Source organism: Mus caroli, chromosome 10 (genome assembly GCF_900094665.2).
Source record: "Mus caroli chromosome 10, CAROLI_EIJ_v1.1, whole genome shotgun sequence".
NCBI lineage: Eukaryota > Metazoa > Chordata > Mammalia > Rodentia > Muridae > Mus > Mus caroli.
In genome coordinates, this window is record NC_034579.1 from 92,715,834 (window position 1) to 92,738,018 (window position 22,185).

Here is a 22,185-nt window from a genome sequence, read left to right on the forward strand (position 1 = left end):
TATGTCACAGCAGCAAAGGAACTTGCTCCCCTCTTGGTGACTGGGAAACAGGCAGGAAGATCTGGTGTCCTAATACCCCTTCAAAGTCTTCCCCCTTAACCTAACCCCTGCTACCGGGACCCACCTCTTAAAGATCCACTACCACCTAATAATACCACTGACCAAACCGTGACTATATGGACTTAGCTGAAGTTTCTTGCAGCATTCTTCAAGTCACTCTGTTTATGTTGGATAAACTTAATGCCTATTTAAGCAAACTTTGCTGTTTCCCTGTCATCTATATAATCTGTTTTCATAAGTTCATAACTTCCTTCCTAATTTGCTTCTTAGGCATTATATAAGTGAGACTTAGTTATGCAAGGACTACTGCATGACCGTATCTACTTTGTGTGATGGGTAATGAGTTTCTAGTTTGGAGTACTTTGAACAGTACTGCTACAAACACTGACATGTTATTCGTGAAATGTACATAGTTCTGTTTGATGTACAACTTGGAGTGTAGCTGCTGAGTTAAAGGATAGGTGTATATTCCACTTCTGATACCAGCCGGCATGATGGGAGAGTTCTGCTCCGTGCATGTTCTCAGGGACCGACCGACTCAGTGTCTCATTCAATGTGAACGTTTGGATAAGGGTGTGTGTGTGTGTGTGTGTGTGTGTAGTATGTGTGTGTAGTGTGTGTGTAGTGTGTGTGTAGTGTGTAGTGTGTGTGTGTGTGTGTGTGTGTGTGTGNGNGAGAGAGAGAGAGAGAGAGAGAGAGAGAGAGAGAGACTTCCTTTGTAGCTCAGTCTGACCTGTAATGTACTCTTTGTAGCCCAGGCTAGACTCTAAGTCATGTATGCTCTTTTTGCTTCCAACTCTTGAGTGCTGGGATTGCAGACATGATCAACCATGCTCAGCAAGGTAGGGTTTTTGTTTTATTTTGGGGTTCTCTCTCTTTTCTTCCTTCCTTTCTTCATTCCTTCCTTTCTTTCCTTCTTTCTTCAACAGGGGTTGAAGCCTGTTGAAATATACAGCCTTGACAAGCCTGAAACTATGTAGGGCAGGCTGTCCTCGAACTCATGAAGATGGCCTGCTTCTTCCTCCGAGCACTGGGATTTAAAGGCCTGTGCTGCCACACACTGCTTACAGCGATGGATTTTTTTTTTTAAGGAACAAACTTTTTTTCATTTAACTGCAGCACAAAATGTCATTCTCTTTATGCTGAATAGTTTATATATGTTGTTTATGCAAACTTAGCCTCCCTCGGTCAGAAAGCTACTCTAGGTTCTCTCAAAGCTTACCATGACATTTTATCTGTAATACATACAGAATGGATTCATGTGAAAAAGGAAATCTCTTCTCCCATGACAGTGGCAATTTTCCTCTCACAGATCATGAAATACCCTCTTTTCCAAACCCAAGTGCAGTTTCATACTGCATTTAGACTAAGGCGTGTGTGTTTGTCTTGCCTTGCCCTCTTGGCCCTGCGAGGCCTTGTTGTTGGGCCTGTTCTGGGATGTGTGTATAACGGAACTTGTTTTGTAGGCATGAGTTAAATCCACCTTTGTCAAGGAATTTATTTCCACTGTTGATCACATTCATATTTCCTCCACTTAACGATTTTTAAGCTAACCTCTGACACAGTTCTTTTGATTAATCATCAAGTATCATAAAGTTACAGAGCAGAAACAGATTTTTAAGGTCATTTCACCGAGCTTTAAAGCGTTTCTGGTTCAGTTGACAAAGGTAGGGTGTCTCGGTGGGTGATAGTGTCCTAAGCTTACCCATCCTGTGACTGGGAGAGAAGCCGCACTCTTAGCTCAAGCACACAGAAACTTTTAGGAATGAGGATGCTGTGATCTATACAACACATCTTCAAATGGTTCAAGAAAAAAAATGTCTCTGCATACACATGTGTTCATGTACAAAGAGAACCAAAGACAGACAGACAAAATATTAACAGGTGGGATTGGGCTAAGGGTGTAGTAGTGTTATTTAAGATATGACTTCCGTGTGAGCTCATATCCACATAGTTTTTTTTAAGTACCTCATCTGTCCCTCTGTAACACTGAGGGAGGGTGACTAATGCACTTTGCTCCAGTGTGCTCCTTCTTGTAGGGCACAGCCCCTGAGCTCGCCTGAGACACTACAGCTAGTACCCTGCTGGGTAGCAGGGCACTACCAACTTAGAAGACCCATAATAAAATTTAAATATTTTTAAATAATAAAATATTTCTGTCATTACCTGGCCAGCCCCACAACCCCCAAGTTCTGTGTCTTCTTGTTATTGATAAGGCGTGCATGTATCTCAACACCGGCCTCTTCTCCTCTTTCCTGACAGCTACTGCTTCATGGGACACCTTTCTCATGCTATGGAGTTTGAAGCCACACGCTAGAGCTTACAGATACGTGGGCCACAAGGATGTTGTAACCAGCCTGCAGTTCTCGCCACAAGGAAACCTATTAGCCTCTGCCTCGAGGGACAGAACTGTTAGACTGTGGGTTCTTGATAGGTAAGAGGTACAAACACTGATGGGGTCTGGGTTGGAGCTGTGGAAGGTGCTGAGGCCTGCCTGCTCCTAATGCACCTTTTGGAGTGATGTTTCAACTCCCTAGGGACCTGTACTCATTGGGGTCGCATATATACTGCCCTAGTTTTATTTTATGTATTTGTTTATTTATTTATGTATTTAGGTTTGTTTGTTTGTTTGTTTTTTCCATAGCTGAGGATAGAACCCAGGGCCTTCTGCTTGCTAGGCAAGTGCTCTACCACTGAACTAAATCCCCAACCCCACTGCCTTGGTTTTAAAGACAAACTATTTCACACAAGTTTCTCAAAATTCAACTCAAAATTATGCCCTTTTTTTGAAAAATCATTTGTAACCTGGAGCTATGCACAACATGTCAGAAGCTTTGGGAGATGGTCAGAAATATCCACGTAAATCCGAGAGAAACACAGTGGAATATATCAGAAGTTCATTATTAGCCTCACAGTCCCCGCCCAGCCAGGTTTTTTAAGGGCCCTGGAGACCCTGCTGACACCCCTGTGCCTGACAACCCTGTGCCTGACACCCCTGTGCCTGGAGCATCCTTTGATTGTTATCATTCATTTTGGAGCTTTAGAATCTTCTTGTTTAAAACATTTCCGACAAATACATAAATCATTGTTGAGTATGGTGACATATACCTATAATCTCAACACTGAGGAGAAAGACACAGTTCTGAGTTCAAGACCAGCCTGGTCTATAGAGTAAGTTCCAGGACAGCCAGGGCTACACAGAGAAACCCTGTCTTGAAAAGCCATTCATATATATTAATATATACACTATATTAATGCATTTGCTGAAGTTATATTATTTGATAATAGATCTTCTGTTCAGACATGAGCTGATTGCCTGTCTATTGTAAAACTTTTGTAGTTAGGATATCTTTTAAGTTTTAAATTCTAAGTATATAAAATTTCACACATCCATAAAAAAAATGAATGGTCCCACTTTCTCACTGTACCTACCAACAACTTTAATAGCTGCCCTTGTTGAACCATCCTTGTATCATATAGACCTCCAACTTCTTTAGATATTTTTAGACTTATATTTTCTAATAATCCCATATGTACTGTCACTTTCCTCTGTCCTGTACCAGAGGATTGGAGTGTCAGCATTTCTCTTGATTCTGTTGTGGCAGGTTTTGATTTGCAGTGTGTAACTAAATGGGCCAGGCATCTACAGAGGAAGAAAGCTTACGAGTGATTGCCTGTTGCTAGCAACTTGATTCTGCCACCACCCAAGGGGAATTCTGCTAATCTGAGTGGTATACTAACAGAAGTAAAAACTCTTGCCAAGACTTGACACAGAAATGTGCATGAACTGTCAGGAAATTCAGAGGAGAAAGGGAATGGGCTTAGGGTTCAAGCAGAAATGTGCTGCAAAATCCTTAGCCTTGGAAAGCTAGGACAGTTCATGGTTTAAGGAGTTGCAGCCTTTTGTGTGTTACTGATTTGGGACATCTCAGGAAGCAAAGCTTAGCCAGGTAGGTGTGCTAAAATCTCCAGTCATTAACTTGGTGTATATATCTACAAAGTGACTGTATTTCTGTGCCTTGGTTTCTCTTTCTAAATGTCATAGTCAGGCCAGAGCAATGGGGAATTATATATCAGCGATTAGTTGCCTATTTCTGTTTAAAATCCCCCGTAATGAGCACCTTAATCCAAAAACTATCACCTCTCTTTATTCTATGGGTATTTGGGGTATTTTGGTGTTGGCTGAGGTTACCCACACAGCCACTCAGATTGAAAGTGTATGCCTCAGTCACAAGTCCGGGACCTTGGTTTTCCTTGAGCCTGCTCTTCCTGTGGGATAGCCTAGACTTTCCCAGACTGACAGCTCCAGGACCGTAACAGCAAAAGCTGCCGGACTTGTCAAGGACTCGGCCCTCTACTGCACAGTACTGCTCGTGCTGACTGCACAGTACTGCTCGTGCTGGACAGAGTAAGTCACAGAAGTCAGACTGGATTCAGAACAGAGGATCAAGGCAGCAGCCCAGCCAACAGCACAGGAACTCTGCTACGCTGGCATCTGCTGAGCTTCTGGAGCAGCAGAGCCCAGGTCAGGCCAGGCCCCCTGGGGAGGCCCTAGAAAGGATGTGTGTAGTCTGAGGGTGTGCTGTAGCCTGGAGTGCAGGAAGTAGTTTTTATGATATTGACTGTGGCTGTGGCTTCTTGGTCACTGCACAGGGTAAGCCTTCCCTTTGTTCTCCCGAGGATTGAATGGCCGCAAGCTAAGGTGTACCTGATTCCTTCTCGCAAGAGCTCCCCTTGAAAATGAACTGAAATATAATCCCTGAGTATACTGTTCTGGATCGATAATATCAGTCACTGAATATGTATTATCATATGCCTGGTGATAGAAATTAATGATTAAGTGACATTTGCCCCTATAGGCATCTGGATGAGCAAACCAGACTGAATCCAAGAAGTTTTAAAGTATTGAGTCTTCCCAGTGAAATTCAACAGACTGTTGTTGAATTCTTCCTGTGTCCCTGACATATGTGAAACGGTGGTCTCACAGAGAGTAATGTCATCCCTGTCCTCAGAACACTCACTGGTTAGGAGAAGAGAAATCACCTAAAAGTCAAGATATTCCGCAGTCATTCAACTCCTTGCTGCAGGTCAGCAGCAGTGTGGTTTGAGGTCCCAGCTGGGAAACAGTCTTCCTCAGCAGGACTGCAGAGGCACAGCTGTGTTTGAAGCACTGTGGCCACACTGGGGACAAAGTTCCCCACAGTGGCAGGGTATCCTGCCAGTGAGCGTAAGGCGTTGTTCTTTATGGTGAGAGAGCCAGTTTCATGTTTACACTGGGGCTTTATGAGCATGGCATTACCTTTCAACAAGTGACAGGCACAGAATGTAGGTGACTGGGGGGCAGATGTGGAGAGGATTAGAGCCGAGCCGGGAGACCGTCTAAGAGGCTTTGGCAGTAATCTAGGTGAAGGGTGCTAAGGATATGAGTTCCTGAAGGCAAGCAGAACTGGTGTAGTAAGAAGAAGGCTATTCAGGGCATGTGTAAGAAGAGGTAACCACGGGGTTTGTTGAGGTAATGCATGGAGGAGAAGCTGCGTGTAGCTTCTCTTGGCCCCTCTTGTACAGGTATGCTGCTGTTGCTCCAGTCCCAAGGCAGCAACCACAGGATGAGCTGCAAGTGCTTGCATGTCATGTGGTGAGCATGTGAGATTTGAGAACCTAGACAGATGGCTGGCTAAATTCTGTTGTCTTTTCTTTTTCGAGTATCGTGGCAGTCTCCCCACATACTGTGTAGGGAATGATTTTCTAAATGCCAAAGTGACCAGGTCCTCTTTAGAGTGCAGCGTGGCCATGCCTTGAAAACATAACACTGATACTTTCCCAACATTCCCCTTAGATCTCAGCACCTCCAAGCAGCTGATTTTTCTTTGAAGTGAAGAGGAGCCTGGGGTGTTTACAGAGATTTTAACTTATTTAGCACATGTTAACAAGAGAGTTTTCAGGAAGAAGAGAGTACACTCACACGTAGGAGTAGGAGTAGGCAAGGGCTTCTCCAGAGGTACCAACCCACATCTACATTTTAAAAGATTTTGCTCAGCCTAGTGGTGGTGGCGTAGCACACCTTTAATCCCAGCACTTGGGAGGCAGAGGCAGGAGGATTTCTGAGTTCGAGGCCAGCCTGGTCTACAGAGTGAGTTCCAGGACAGCCAGGGCTACACAGAGTAACCCTGCCTCGGGGGAAAAAAAAAAAAAAGAAAGAAAGAAAAGATTTTGCTCACGTACAATGCTCACATTGTCTTCTCCATTGCTCTGTTATCTTTTCTTCCCCGGTCAAGAAAATAACATGGACCTGTAACTTGAAAGCACCTTTGTTTTGTTCATGAGTGTAAGATTACAGCCATAGGGTTAGCAAGGCCACAGGTGTACACTGGGCCTCAGTAATTGGTGCTGGTCGGTATAGGCTCAAGGAGTAGGGGAAGGGAGATTCTCAGGAGACGTTATATATAAAAACACGTAGCACAGAAAATACCTTCTCCCAGCCCAGACTGTTAGCTCACACAACTCCAAGTGGCTCTGGTTCAAAACTTTGCCTTGGCGTTCTCACTTTTAATCAACCTTGCTCCTCTGAATGGAAACTTCTTTAAACTACAGATTGCTGTTTCTAAAGCAATACATAGTGCAGTGTAGCTGCCGGTTCAAAATCCACTTTTCCCAGTGTCTATGCAGCTGTGCATGGTAGAGGCAGGGCAAGCAACCCCATGCAGGCAAGGGTCAGCTGTGATTTCCATGAACCAAGCCAGCACACCACATGGCCTTCACATACTTTCTTAGGGTTTTTGTATGCATTAAGCTGTTTAAGTTTCTACTTCTGCATGGTGACTGAATATTAAATTAACTAATTCATCACTGTTAAACTGTGTTTCCAGGAAAGGGAAGTCTTCAGAATTTAAAGCACACACAGCCCCAGTTCGGAGTGTGGACTTTTCCGCTGATGGCCAGCTTTTGGTTACAGCATCTGAAGATAAATCCATCAAAGTGTGGAATATGTTCCGTCAGCGCTTCCTCTACTCCCTGTATCGACACACACACTGGGTCCGCTGTGCCAAGTAAGTGCAAATGGTACTTCATGCCGTCATCCTCCTGCTCCCACCCACAACCTCCAGACAAGGAACTAGGCTCTTATCCATTCATTCACTCAGCAAACGTTTATTCTGTGACTGCTATGTTCTGGGACCACTTATAAACCAAACTGCCAGAATCCCTGGTCTCATGCGGGTTACGCTCTAGAGTTTCGTGTGTGTGCGTGCATGCGTGTGTGTGTGTGTGTGTGTGTGTGTGTGTGTGTGTGTGTGCATGCGTGGGCGCACATGTGTGTGTATATCTATGATTTTTATATATGTGTATATATATATATATATGTATGTATATGTGTATATATATATATATATATGACAGCAGTACTTCTGTGCCATTTTAAATAGATCTTTAAATATGTCTTGAGTGAAATGAACTCAAAAAGTAATGGGCTAATTTGTTTGTGAGAGAAATGGGTATGGTATGGCCACCGCTTCCTGGCCTTACATCTGCAGTAAGAGAGCCACAGGGTAGGAACCGTGTGAAGCTCGGTGAGGCGAGGCATGTGAACACTGTTAAAGTTGCAGACAAGGAGAGCATAGACACTAGAGCATCCATCATTGAGAGATGAGCACCGTCCTGGGACACCAGGAAAGGAACCCCCAGGGCACAGCTCCACCACTGATGGCTGCAGCTTGTAAAAATGAAAATTACTCGAGTAGAGAACCTGAGCTGAGGACCTGAGGGAGGGGTTCCAGGCTGGAAAAGAACTGCACAGGTGCACAGCAAGGAACGCACACTACATTTCCAGGGTTGTCAGCACAGCACTGGTCCTTTTAGGAATGAAAGATTGGTGAGGGCTCACGGAGGCTCTCCTGAGGCTCCCGAGTCTGCCAGTACCAAGCTGTGTGAGGCAGGGTTGCTTTGGCTTCGTGCAGAGGAAGGCATGATCTGCTTCCCCGCTTGGCGAATGAGGCTATGGAGAGTTAAAGCTGAGGCTCCTTTAATAAAAAGTGTCAGAAGCCCAGCTGCGGTTGGGCTTCCTTCCTCCTCAGTGGTTGGCTGCCTGGAGCGTTTTTTGTTTTTTGTTTTTTGTTTTTTTAATACTGAGCAGAGCACAAGCAGAACCAGGAATGATCCTGGGCCTCTGCATGCTTGCTTTGTTCTTTCAAGCACAGGGCTACTGAGGCTACCGCTAGCTCCAAGCATCAATCCTCCCAGCTTAGAGGATGCCCAGGAAAAGTCCCTCCCTCCCTCCCTATTCTGTTAGCAAAAGTCTAGGAGTGACTCAGGCCCAAGAAGAGACCTATGCCTAGTGATGAGAAATGGTGGGTCCCTCATGCCAAGCTCGTACTTGTAGAAATGGCTGCTTTGGCCAGAGGCCAACTCACACTCATACCGAATATTCTAGCAGGGAACGGAAGGGCTGTCTCACAGAAATGGTGGCATGGGTGTGTTCACTGGGGAACTGTGGTCTCCGTGCTGCGGGCCAGATTACAGTGAGAGGGAGTTTGAGTCTAGCTGTCTGTGTGACCCAGTGGCTCCCGGTCTTCACTGCTGCTATGGTCTCAATAGGATGTTACCACTCAAATGGTGTGATTATAATCTATGGTAATGAAACTAATGGGAATAAAAAGATAGGAGGTTACATTTTTAGTGAACCGTGTTTTCTTCAAAAGAGCTCAGTTACTTTTGTGCTGCAGCCATGACAGTATTATTTCTCTCTCCACACCTGTATGGTTAAGAACATCCACTCCCAGGATGAGTGGGGCACACCTAAATCCCAGCAGGCAGGTAGATCTGTGTGGGTTTGAGGACAGCCAAGGCCATAAAAACAAATAAACAAACAAAACCAAAAACTTGTCTTGAAAATCCAAAAATAGATAAATGAGTGAATGAATGAATGAAAGAATGAGGTTGTGGCTAGTATGGAAGAAAAAGTCAAGCGCACTTACACATTAATGATTGTCACGCATTGGGGCATGCAGGCGTGCTGGCTGACTGCGCATGCTCTTGAACTCGATGACAGGATCCACTTACTCGGTGTGTTGAGATGGTGCTTCTGAGGGGCCGTGCATGAAAGGGAGAGTGAACTTTGGTGTTTTGTTAGTATAGAGGAAGGCGCTAGCAGGGACATGAGAATCTCTCTGGGACAGGAAAAGAGAATAGATTATCCGGTGGACTGGAGCACGGAGGGGAGGATCAGGTGGAAAGGGGGAGGAGCTTGAGGGAGGGAGGGAATGGGAGAGGGACAGCTAGACCTGAGGGGCAGCGCAGTGAAACTCCCATAACGTGTGAAGGTGACCCTAAGTCTCCCAGTCATGAGAGAGAAGGAACCCCAACCAGCCATCTCCTGTCACAAAACCAAGCTTCCGGTTCCTGAACTGGGTTCTGAGCTGTTGGCCAAAGGGTCCCACAGAAATCCCCAAACAACCCAGTCGACCCATAACATCACTACGATAGTTTTTATTTTGTTTTATTATATTTTATTTTGTTATGTCTTGTTGTTACCTCTTAGAAGCCTGTTCTTTTGTAATGAGAAACAGAAGGGGTGGATCTGGATGGGGGATGTGGGGAGGGGCTGGAAGGAGTAGAGGGAGGGAAAACTATCCTGACTATTTTATATGAGAAAGAATATATTTAATAAAAGGAAAATAAAGTATTTTTAAACAATATATTCTAATCATGGTCCCCCCATCTTCTCCAGATCCCCTCCCCCACCTACCCAATTCTGTGCCTTATTTCTCTGTCTTCAAAAAACAAATATGCAAGTAGAAATAAGTAAGAATATAACAAAGAAAAAGCACCAGAAACACACACACATTCACACACACCCCAAAATTTATGAAAACACAAAACCAGAACCCAGAACACACAAACAAAAGACCTTTACCGTTAAAAAAAAAAAGTCCAAGCAAAGCAATACACACAAAATCTCCAAAAATACGTTCTAGTCCCAGAAACTAAATTGTTATGAACTGTGACTTAAAGGAAAATGAGGCAAGGAGGATGAGGGAGGCACTGATGAAAGAGAGCAAGACGCTCTGGGCCCAGCGCTGAGGGAAGGGAAGGGCAGGAGCAAGTGTTCACAGGTGTGAAGAAGGCAGAGAGTGGCCTGAGGGACCCGTTGTTCTCTTGGAGCATTATTACCAGATGTGGTTAGAACCCGGGTAGTTAAGTGAGACAAGGCGTACCTGTGTTGCTATGCCTGACTAAACCATGGATGCACTGCATTCAGACACGGTAGTGGCACTTTTTTACGGGCCATTGTAAGAATGGGAGGCAGAAGTTCATGGGCATTGCCGCTGGACAGGCTCCTCCAGCTGGGCACTGACACTTAGGGAAAGGCTACAGGAGCCTGGAAAAATGCTCCTCCCCTTCTCAGTGGACAAAGGGACCATGGTGGAAGGCAGAACTTCTTACTGTTCCTGGTAGCAGGGCTGAGCCTTCCCTCCCTCATCTGTGTGTGTGTTTGTGTGGGCAGCACAGCATCTCCATCCACAGAAGTGAGCCATGCTTGAGCCTATTACCTCCTTAGGGTTGGGTCTGTAGTTGCTGAGAGATGCCCTGGACAGAGATCTGACTTCAAAATGATGCTGATCCAGAGGTGGGCAGACAGACAGACAGACAGACAGACGGCTTCCTCTCTAATCTAGTGCTCTGCTTTCTGCATACAGTCATCCCTAACACACTCCAATACCTCTCCACACATGTGCACACATACACACACATACATGTGTATGCACACACACACATGTGCATGCACACTCACACATGCTCTCTCTCTCTCTCTCTCTCTCTCTCTCTCTCTCTCTCTCTCACACACACACACACACACACACACACACACACCTACCTCTGCACCTGTCACTGCTTCTGTAAAAGGCAGATCTAACCATACTGTTTCCCAGCTTGGACCCATTACCCAGGCTCATGTTTTCCCTTTTGTGACAAACTGTCACTCTTTGTCCCTTTCACCATTCAGTTGCCTTTGCACAGCTGTTCAGGGCTCCTCCACAGCACAGCTGAGTCCTGAGTCTCTGCACCTGCTGCAAGCCTTCCCCTCTGATCCTGCTCTATGGGGCTTCCTGCAACAGCAGGAGCCTGCTGCTGTCCCAGTGACCCGGAAGTCTTTTAGCATAAGGTCTCCTCCTCCCCTGTTAGACTTTGAGTTACAAGTATTTTACGCTGTCTTGCCAGGCGCTGTTGTAAATTCTGTTGTGAGTATAAGAGGAGCAGAAACAGGGCAACCCTGTGCTGGTAGGGCCTCTTCTGCCTAGGGAGACAAATAGCAAATACATTAAAACACACACACACACACACACCAGGTTGGAGAAGTCATAGTTACTAATTTGACTTTGGAGCCCAAGCCCGACTAAGCAGAGGAAGCTAGTGACATGGGTACCTGGACAGGGCATCTGAGAAGTTCCCCTGCAGTACAAGGACCACGGTCTTTAGGGCTAAAGAGGGCTCAGAATAATTGCCCAGAAATGTGGTGGGTTAAGTCAAGTGTAGGCAGATGCTGATCTGTGCTCTCAGCTAACTTTGGTGGCAGGATTCGAGAGTTTGTTTGTGGCAAGGTTGTTTCAGTGAGCCTTTAATAGAAACTGCCCCTATCTATCATGTGTGCATGTTAGTCAAGGATTTACACAGCTCCACCTGTTCCTGGAACCTTTGGCCGAGTCCTGTTCAGACCAACCGTGTTTCCTCACACACCCAACTGTGGTGGATTACCTTGGCTTTCTGGTACCTGCGGTTCTGAGGGACCTTCAACACCGCTTGCTTTCATGCTACTTGGGGTGACTAGTGAAACCAACCGCATGGCCCTCCCCACCCCGAGGAATAGTCCTTGGTAAATAATCTGGTGAAAGTTAATGAATTTCACCTCAGGGCAACTTTCCATGTGCCTGCTCTCCAGCACTCTTGCAGTCTTTTTATACCCATTTTTAAATGTTGGGTGATCTTATTGCAGTTAGAACAGAAATGTTAAGAGGAATGTCTAGGTGGCCATTGAGTCCCAGACTGCTCAGGATATCTTGTTTGAGAACCCAGCCTTGACGAGATTGTCCTAAAGCAGAACTGAAAAGGTCTCTGTGGCTTAAGGTCCTTATTTTAGTCTGTTGAGGAGCGAGAGCGCAGCAGGAACTGAGTCGTGCTTAAACACTGAGCAGAGCCCAGAACGGAAGCAGCTTACGGAGTTCTAATGAGGGGCGCTGCCAGCTGCCAAAGGTTCTAGAAAGGCCCTTCTTACTTTGCCAACAGTCAGAATACTATACAGAGGGCTGCTTACTGAACCCTGAACTAAAGCAAGAGGGGCTCACTGGGAAAGTCTCCAGGAATAGTTTTCTCATTCAGAGAGTGAGCCTCACATGTGTCCATGCCAAGGACACAGAATCATCGGCTCCACTAGTCCACTAAGCCTGTAGCCAGGGTGCAGACACGCTGGCTGCTACTGCTCTTTGCCTCTTGCTGTTGCTGGGCACCTTCTTCCTGTTGTAGGCGACTCCTCCCTCTGGGATGCAGTACCAGCAGCAGGTTTGAGTAGACAGACGACACAGAGCCGTTACAAGAGTGAGCTTACTAGGAAGCATGGGACCCCAGGCATACAACTTAACCTTTCTGGGCCCAAGTCTACTCTCGCATAGAATGAATACAGTTGGGGTAGTTCCTTCATATAGTGCGAATCAGCAAGTGACAACCATCAATTGCCCTTATGTTCCATGACTTCCTCCTAGAGCTATACCGGAGTCACTTTTATGTGATACTCAAGTCGTTATGTATAATTTGGGTGAATGCAATTAAGGTAGTAACGGTCATGTATTTAATGTATTTTATGTACTGGACTACCAAAGGTCATTTTATTTCTAAGTAGTTATACCTGCAGTTTTTGCATTTTTTATCTTGTTTTGTTTTGAAATGGTTCTCACTATGTGCCCAGATTGGCCTTAAATTCATGCTGGTCCTGCCTCAGCCTACCTGGTGCTGAGATTGTAAGGATGGGTCATAGTGCACAGCTGGCATCTCTCCTTGCCAGTTTCAGTTCACACTGTACATTCTAGTGAGTGGCCCTGTGATTAGCCGAGCGCCCTGCCAAGGTGTTTATTTCCTTATTACGTTGATTCCACGTATTTCCTGCTCTCCTTCCAGCTGAATATTGCTTGTCTCCCACATTTCTTCCCTCCTCTATTGACATTTTGGATTTACTCTGTTATTTTTGTGTTCCTTGGTAACATCTAGAAGTTGATTATGCATCCTTTTTTTCTTCAAGATAGGGTTTCTCTGAGTAACCCTGGCTGTCCTGGAACTCACTCTGTAGACCAGGTTGGCCTGGAACTCAGAAATCCGCCTGCCTCTGCCTCCCAAGTGCTGGGATTAAAGGCGTGTGCCACCACTGCCTAGCCCTGATTATGCATCCTTAACACCATCTATTATACATAACATTTTATTTTACAACATTTTAGACAAAATGTTAGAACTTACTAAGTATATCTCCATTCCCCACCTTTTGACAATTTTACTTGTTCACATGGTAAAAACCTAGGTTGTTCAGCAGCTGGTTTTCTCTGAAAGTAAGTAAGAAAAAGTACTTCTACATTTTCTGTCTGTATTTCCAGTTCCAGCATAGTTTACTTATTTGAATAGATCCCAGTTTCCATCTGCTGTCATTTCTTGAGCTTGAAAAATGTCATTTATCATGTCCCATATTGCCATTCTCCTGGTTGTAACTCCCCTCGATTTTTGTTCCTCATTTATAAAGGATGCTTATTCAGAGATATATAATCACAGCTTTTGAAGTATCACTTGCTACAGTCTTTATATGAGGGACGTGGTTCATGTGATTGTGGGAACTGAGAAGCCCCAGGACCAGTTGTCTGAAGGCTGACCCCCTGAGATGCTGATAACATGACTCAGTCCAAGCCCCACAAGGAAAGATGATGATGTAACTTTTATACGGGGGGCAGGGGGCGGGACATTTGCAAACCTGTGGTAGGGGCCACTGAAATAGGTCCCGAAAGCCAACATCTGGAGAGCCTGGATGTACGCCGTCCAAAACAAGAAGGGAGTGTGTCCCCATTCTTGGGAGTGGATGCTGATTCTAGTTGTCAGCTTGAGTGAGCTTTATAACAAATATCCAGGCAGGTTATGACACATGCCTGTGAGTATGCATCTGAGGGCTTGTCCAGAGAGAGCTAATCACGGCAGAAGATCCATCCCGACCATGGTGTCGTTCTGTGCTCTGGGGTCTTGGGCTGAATAAAACAGGAAAGGAATAAAGAAAGGGGGAAAGGAAAAAGCCAGCTGAGTGAAACCCTGATTTTGAAAAGAAAATTTGAAAATATTTGTAACAATTGCTTTATAGACATTGTCTGCTAATCCTAATATTTGTACAGTATCTCGGTAAATTCTTTTTCATTGCATGTTCTGTGATTTTTTTTTTCTGTATTTTCAAACATGGCCTAAAAGTCTCTTCACAGAGATTATGCTAGCATAGAGCAGTGTTTCTCAACCTTCCTAATGCTTCGAAATTTTAATACAGTGCCTCATGTTGTGGTGACCCCCAACCGTAAAATTATTTTAATGCTACTTCATAACTATAATTATGCTAATGGTATGGACCATAAGGTAAGTATTCGATATGTAGGATATCTGATATCTGACCTTCATGAAATGCTCAGTCAGTCTCCAGAGGTGTCCTGACCCACAGGTTGAGAACCACTGGTACAGAGTATTGGGAGAGTGGAGACAAAGCCCATTGACTACATATGATATTAAATTTGTCGCAGTTCTTTATTTTTTGTTTCCCTAGGTACTCATTGTGGCATACTCGGGGAAACAACATGTAGGGTGAGAATGATGGGTAGATGTCGCTTACATCATGTTAGGAAAGCAGACATGAAACTCTTACTGGGATATAGTACAAATGGGAATGTGTTTGCCTGTAAGACTATGTCCTGGGATGAGAAATAGTTTGGGGTAGTAATGAGGAAGTGGCAAGGAAGTAGACAGTTTGAAGGATATGTAAAAGGTCCGTGTGTGTGTGTGTGTGTGTGTGTGTGTGTTTGTGTTTTAACTGACTTTGTTTTTATATAATACTGACTATGGTTTCCCCTCCCACGGCTCCTCCCAGGCCCTCCCGACTCCTCTCCCATCCAGATCCACACCCTGTCTGTCTCTGTTAGAAAATGAACAGGCATCTACGGAGTTATAATAATATAAATAGTAAATTGGAATATGACAAAACTAGCCGTGTAAGACAGTGAGCCAAAGAAAGTGCATATAGATGTAGACACACACTCACACGCTCACACACTCGGGAATCCCATACAACTGGAAGCCATAGTATGTATGCCAAGGACCTATAAAGTCAGAGGGTGGGGGAGAGAGAGTCTGACTTAACATTCTGAGCAAAGACACTCCAACAGTGCCGTTGGGTTTGCTTTCTGTTGATGTCTTCTACTGGGCATGAGACCTTCCCTCCCAAGTGATTTGTTTCCCAGCAAGGCTCCATTGGAGCTCGTGGCCAAGTAGGTCCCACAATAGCCTCGGGATTTCCTAGTCATGGTTATAGCCTCTTCAGGTGGAAGTGTGCCTTCTAGAGGGCTATAGAGAGATACTGCTTAAATGTGGTTTCATCATGACGTGTCTTTCTTTCTCCATCTGTTGTGATTGAAAATTTGCTGGCTATAGTAGTCTGTGCTGGCATCTGCAGTCTCTTAGAGTCTGTAGCACATCTGTGCAGACCCTTCTGGCTTTTAGAGTCTCCATTGAAAGTCAGATTTAGCCTACTAGGTCTGATTTTATTTGTAATTTGTTATTTTTCCCTTGCAGCTTTTAATATTCTTCCTTCTTTTCTGTAGGTGTAGTGTTTTGTTTATTACATGCCAAGAGGACATTCTTTTCTGATTCAGCACATTCGGTATCTGTGTGCTTCCTGTACCTTGATGGGCATCTCCTTCTTTAGGTTAAAAAAAAAAAAAACTCTCTTCTATGATTTTGTTGAAAATATTTTCTTCTCTTTCCTCTATTCCCATTTTTTGTAGATTTTGTCTTTTCATAATGTCCCCAATTTCCTAGTTATTTTGTCCCAGGAATTTTTTTTAGATTTAATGTTTCCTTTGCCCGGGATATCCATTTCTTCTTCTTATCTTCAATGACTGACATTCTCTCTTCCATTTCTCATTGTTAGAGAGGATTGCCTCTGAGGTTCCTGCTCAAGTTCTTAAGTTTTTCATTTACAGTCTTTCCTCAGTTTGAGTTTTCTTTATTGATTCTGTTTCTACCTGCAAGTCAAACTATTTTCTTCATTTGACTTTTCATAGATTTCTTTATTTCTTGCTTAAGGACCTCTAATGGTCTTTTTTTTTTTTTCAGGGCCTACTGTAGAAGAGTTGCTGGGCTTCAGTGGAGACATATTGTCCCAGCTATTATTGATTGTTTTTAGGCTGCCTTCTAGGCATCTGGATTTGAGATGGTTGTAATTCTACATGCTGATATCTGGTCTTGTCTTATTGGGTGGATGTTAAGTTCTTTAGTTTCTGTTGTCCTTTCTAATTTTTAGGAGACTGTGATAGCTGTAGGTTGCCTGGTATGAAATGCGTCAGAGATCCTTTCAAGTATGGCCACTGGGCTTGCTTCTGAATAGAATGGCTTCCTGGTATTGGGCACTGACACCTACAGACTAGGGTGGACTAGAAGGGAGGGTCTAGGAGAGTTCCACTAGAGGGAAGAAAGCAGAGTGTATCACCAGAATCTGCTTAGTCCCCTGGGAATGGGGCAGAGAGGGAGGGGAGGCTACAGCTGGTGGTCTGCTACAGAGCTGGGGATAAGAGCTGAGTTTAGAGGAGAGAAAGGATGCTTTACCTGCCTGCCTTGCTGGTGTGCCTGCTTTTGGGTTGGAGTGGTGACCAGCTGTTGGGTTCCCATGGAGAGACTACGTAAGGTAGAGGCTGAGATTAAGGAAGGGGGTGGTGAGGGAAACTGTAGGACAAGATCCAAGTGATCTGCTGGAGAGAGGACAGAGAGGAAGACTAAAGCAGGTGACTTGCTACAGAGCTGGGGATGAAACTGGGGCATTAGACTATAAGGAAAGAAGGGGAGCGAAGGCCTGAATGAAGATCACCTACGCCATTCCGCAGCCCCCAGTTGTTTTATAAAATGAGGTAAAAATAAAAGTTATGAGTACAGCATCAGGACAGCTTGTGAAGAAGAGCAAGGCCCTAAGAGAAGCTGCTGCAGTGCCAGGAAGATCTCACTAATGCGGATGAAGAGGCAGACAGTCCTGGGGACTTCCAGTCAGCAAGCAGTACGTCAGACTTGGCTGACAGCCAGTGTAAAGCCACCGAACATTTTGAGGGGGAAAGTGACCTGCTTTGATTTAAATTTCAAGTTCATTTCTGTTCCTGGTAGACTGGGAGAGAGCAAAGTGCCAGGTGCAGCTGGAGAAGGTTAAAGGGCAAGGAAAGACGGGGAAAGACTGGAAATGAGTCATGGGGCAGATAACTTGGGGAGGGACCTGGTGCAGAGCTCCGTGTTGGAAGTGCTTTCTGGGTGCTCAGAGCGGACGCCCTGACGACCGCTATAGTTATAATAAGGATCCCGGGATCAGGAATGTTAGTGGTAGAGCGACGTGACAATTAATTACTGTTTGTTGCCACATGTAATCTCTTTATACCAGCTTCACTTGGCTTCTGTTTCTCAATAGTTGCAGGGATGAATTCTACTAACATAGTCAACAGATGGCTTCTCTTCTTACCACTTAAGGAAACATGAATGTTTTCTTTGTTCCCCTGGTCTTCACCCTCAGAATGTAAGCATAAAACCTATGAAAGAGAAATCTGACATTAGTAGTTAGTAATGAATACATGAGAGCTTTAGATCTCATTGTAATCTAAACTCACTACACCAAGAGAAAACTGGATCCCATGTGTAGTGAATTTCATGGGGTTACATAGCCTGGGTGGGGGCTGAGGGGTGGTGTGTTAGAGTGTCGGAGGGGGAAACGTGAAATTGGCCCTGGAATCAGGCCTACAGTAGGCATTTCATTATTTTGGGTATCTTCTTTCTGCCATACCTGCTGGGGACATGTTGCTCACCAATCAAGAAGCAGTACCCCACATTGTTCGTAGAGCACCAAATGCTGAAAGTGTGGTTTTATTTAATAAAATAAAAAAACAAAAACAAACAAACAAAAAACGTGAACTAATAAACAGTCAAAGGAGAGCCATGGCTCTAACTCAGTGATCACGTACTTGCCCAGCATGCATTGCATCTCCACCCACCACTGAAATAACAAAATAATCCAGAGGAAAACAACACTTGAGAATGAACTCAGACATACAACTTTATATAGGTCAAAAACTCCATATATTCCAAGTTACAGGGCTCTTGTTATTTAATTGGGGATACTCGCAAAGACCGGTAAGGCAGTTTTTCTTGAAAAAAAACTTTTTAAATGTCTTCATTATTTCGGTGTGCCAGTGACCCTTAAGGGAATCAACAGTAATTTGGGGTGGACTTGTCAAGTGTTGCTCAGAGAACCCATTAGTCACCACTGACTAATTCCTGGAGTCTTAAAAGGTGGTTGGGTGGAACTAAATTGAGAATCAGCAGTCTGTTAGTTTTCAATATAAACCTTAGATACTCCTAACAATTTAAAAATTAACAGTCCTGCTAGATATTGTTTGAACCTTGACAAGAAACATCTTAACTTCTCTTCATGAAGTCAAGACAGAGGAACCTGTCTTTTGGGTGCTAACCTTTTTTTTTTTTTATGTATCTAATTAATGTACAGATCAACATACTCACATCCAGCCTCTTAGAGGAATCAGAGTGAGGGGGGAGGGGAGAGAGCCTCCTTCCCCAACGCTCCTGCATCCTAGCCTCCACCTCCCCTTCCTACTAACCTGAGGTGCACAGCCCCTTCCTAGCTTTAGTACCAAGAAGTTATTCCCAGGACTGAGCCTCCTGCTTAGGGTGAGTTTTTGCTTCTCAAGAGAACCTGCTTTTTCTTCCTGACATGTCTCTTTAAACCCCATTTCTTCCCTGCTTCTGGTGACACAATTTTGTTGTTGTTGTTGTTGTTGCTAAAAAAAATATTCTTTATGCCAGCATCTATAGTTGCATTGTTTGTGAAAGCTTTGGGGGAGAATTCTTATCTCAACCCTAACTGCATGCCTGCTGCTGGAACAGCCCAGTGCTGGGTACTAGCAGGTGCTCTGTCAATCTCTGAGTGATTGGCCTCCTTGTGAAGTATCACAAGGAAAGCGACCATGCTTATTTTACTTAACAGCTAGTAGCAACCAGTGGCAGTAGGTGTAATTTTTCTCTGTATTCATTTTTATTGAGGTTTCCTGTATGTGTGTAATGTGCTTTGATCAAATCTAAACCTTGTCCCCTTCCTTCTAACTTTGTCCCCGCCCCCCCCCCCAACATAGATATTTAGTAAAAGGATCATCTATATCACAAGAACATCGCCTTGCATTTTAAACTTTAGGGTAGGGCTGGAAGATCACTCAGTGTGGTAAAGTGCTTGATACACAAGTGTGAGGACCTGCCACTGCACACCTGTAATCCTGTCACTGAGTAGGAGGAGCCAGGAGATCCCTGGAGCTCATTCGCTAGCTAGCTCCTGCTGAGATGGCCAACAGGATCTGCTTACCGATTCAAACACATTGCTAGTCCAAAGTTCCAGAACCTTTTAATATTCCTCCAAAAAGTCAACATGGCCAAACTGTAACTAATGATACCCTCCTCCTGGTCACAAACGCTATATTGGTTCCTTTTCTGTCGTTGTGGTAAAACACCATGACCAAGGCTACTTACAGAAGGAGTTTGGCCTTACAGATGCATAGTGTTAGGAGTCCGTGATGGCAGTGTGGCTTTGCAGCAGGCGAAAGATGTGGCAACCACAGGAGCAAACTGAGAGCTCAAATTGGAACAGGCTGAAACAGAGAAAGCCAATTGGAAATGGCATGAGTCTTTAAACTTTTTTTTTAATTGAACTAATTTTTTTATTATATTCAACACCATTTATATTTTATACCAATCATAAAAACGGTGGACAAGTTATTAAATGAACATAAGTAGATAAAGTCTTGTTTGTTTTGGTTTTAGTAGAGCTTTAAAATCTTGACTCTTACTGTGGTACAAACCCCAAATAAGAACAATTTTTAGACATTGGAGTTCATTGTAATAAGGCTGTACTTCAGTGTCCCTCACATCACCAAAGGATTTTACCTCTATAGAAGATAAGCTAAGAGTTGACAGTTCTGCTACTCCAAGGAATGAATTGTAGGCACAATTATTTGGGTACAGATTTCCTGCTATGGTCAAAGCTATTTGACTTGAGTCATTGTCATCATTCTTAGCCCACAGGGAACAAGTTACATTCATTTAAGAAATGGTGTGTGTATTAAGATGGTCTATTCATGAAGTCATTCATCAACTGTTTCAATGAACAGTGGTTCTGCTTGGAGGGTGGCACAGATGTTAGGTGAGGGTAAGATTCTGGTTCATTGGCTGTGATGATTTTGAAAAGCATTCATCTCAGAAAAAGAGTACCTTATAAGGTCCTCTTCTTCAAAGTTGATACAATAATTATCAATATCAAGCAAAACATTCAGTCTCACTTTTTGTTGTTCTCTTACAAGCCACCTCCCAAATTAATTGTCTACATTTCTTTTGGCTGTGTAAATAATTTTGAAATATGTAAGCTGTTCTGAAAACCATAGTATAATGTTAAAATATCAAATAAACAATCCTACTAATAGAGAAGCTGAGATAGGAGAAGCATGATTTCAAGACCATTATGACGTACACAGCAAGACCCTGTCACATACAAACAAGCAGAAAGTATATATGGATAGTACAATATTTGACCTATTTCTCCAATTACCAAATTAGAGAGACCGCTGGATGACAGCCAACAAATTTCTAATTCCTCATGTTTTTTATTTCAATTGGTTAGGATAATATTAATTTTCATATTAAGAGATATTAAGGAAAAGTGATTATTACTTTCTGTTATTTTTGTTGTTAGAGGTAGAATTATGTTTGTGTGGGTTTGTTGAAAGATTACTTTCTTGCTTTTTCTAGGGTGTAGTTTCATTCCTTGTGTTGGTGTTTTCCATCTGTTATCCTTTGTAGGGCTGGATTTGTGGAAAGATATTGTGTAAATTTGGTTTTGTCATGGAATATCTTGTTTTCTCTGTCTATGGTAATTGAGAGTTTTGCTGGGTATAGTAGCCTAGGCTGGCATTTGTGTTCTCTTAGGGTCTGTATGACATCTGCCCAGGATCTTCTAGCTTTCATAGTCTCTGGTGAAAAATCTGGTATAATTCTGATAGACCTGCCTTTATATATTACTTGACCTTTTTCCCTTACTGCTTTTAAAATTCTTTCTTTGTTTAGTGCATTCGGTGTTTTGATTATCATGTGACGGGAGGAATTTCTTTTGTGGTCCAGTCTATTTGGAGTTTTGTAGGCTTCTTGTATGTTTATGGGCATCTCTTTCTTTAGGTTAGGGAAGTTTTCTTCTATAATTTTGTTGAAGATATTTATTGGCCCTTTCAGTTGGGAATCTTCACTCTCTTCTATAACTATTATCCTTAGGTTTGGTCTTCTCATTGTGTCCTGGATTTCCTGGATGTTTTGGGTTAGGAGCTTTTTGCTTTGTGCATTTTCTTTGATTGTTGTGACAATGTTTTCTATGCTATCTTCTGTACCTGAGATTCTCTCTTCTATCTCTTGTATTCTGTTGGTGATGCTTGCATCTATGACTCTTGATCTCTTTCCTAGGTTTTCTAACTCCAGGGTTGTCTCCCATTGTGATTTCTTTATTGTTTCTATTTCCATTTTTAGATCCTGGGTGGTTTTGTTCATTTCCTTCACCTGTTTGATTGTGTGTCCTGTAATTCTTTAAGGGATTTTTGTGTTTCTTCTTTAAAGGTTTCTAGCTGTTTACCTGTGTTCTCCTTTATTTCTTTTAAGGGACTTATTTATGTCCTTCTTAAAGTCCTCTATCATCATCATGAGAAGTGACTTTAGATTCATATCTTGCTTTTCTGGTGTGATGGTGTATCCCATACTTGCTATGGTGGGAGAATTGGGTTC

The 22,185-nt window shown here is 43.6% G+C and overlaps 1 protein-coding gene across 2 annotated transcripts in view; it reads left to right on the top strand.

Moving 5' to 3' along the window:
• Positions 1–22,185, top strand: part of Poc1b (POC1 centriolar protein B) — a 99,086-nt gene that overhangs the window by 15,300 nt on the left and 61,601 nt on the right. For both annotated transcript variants that reach the window (XM_021174527.1, XM_021174528.2), the window contains exons 3-4: positions 2,323–2,494; positions 6,927–7,106. In XM_021174527.1, coding sequence (XP_021030186.1) covers positions 2,323–2,494; positions 6,927–7,106 — 352 coding nt within the window. The remainder of the gene's footprint in view (positions 1–2,322; positions 2,495–6,926; positions 7,107–22,185) is intronic.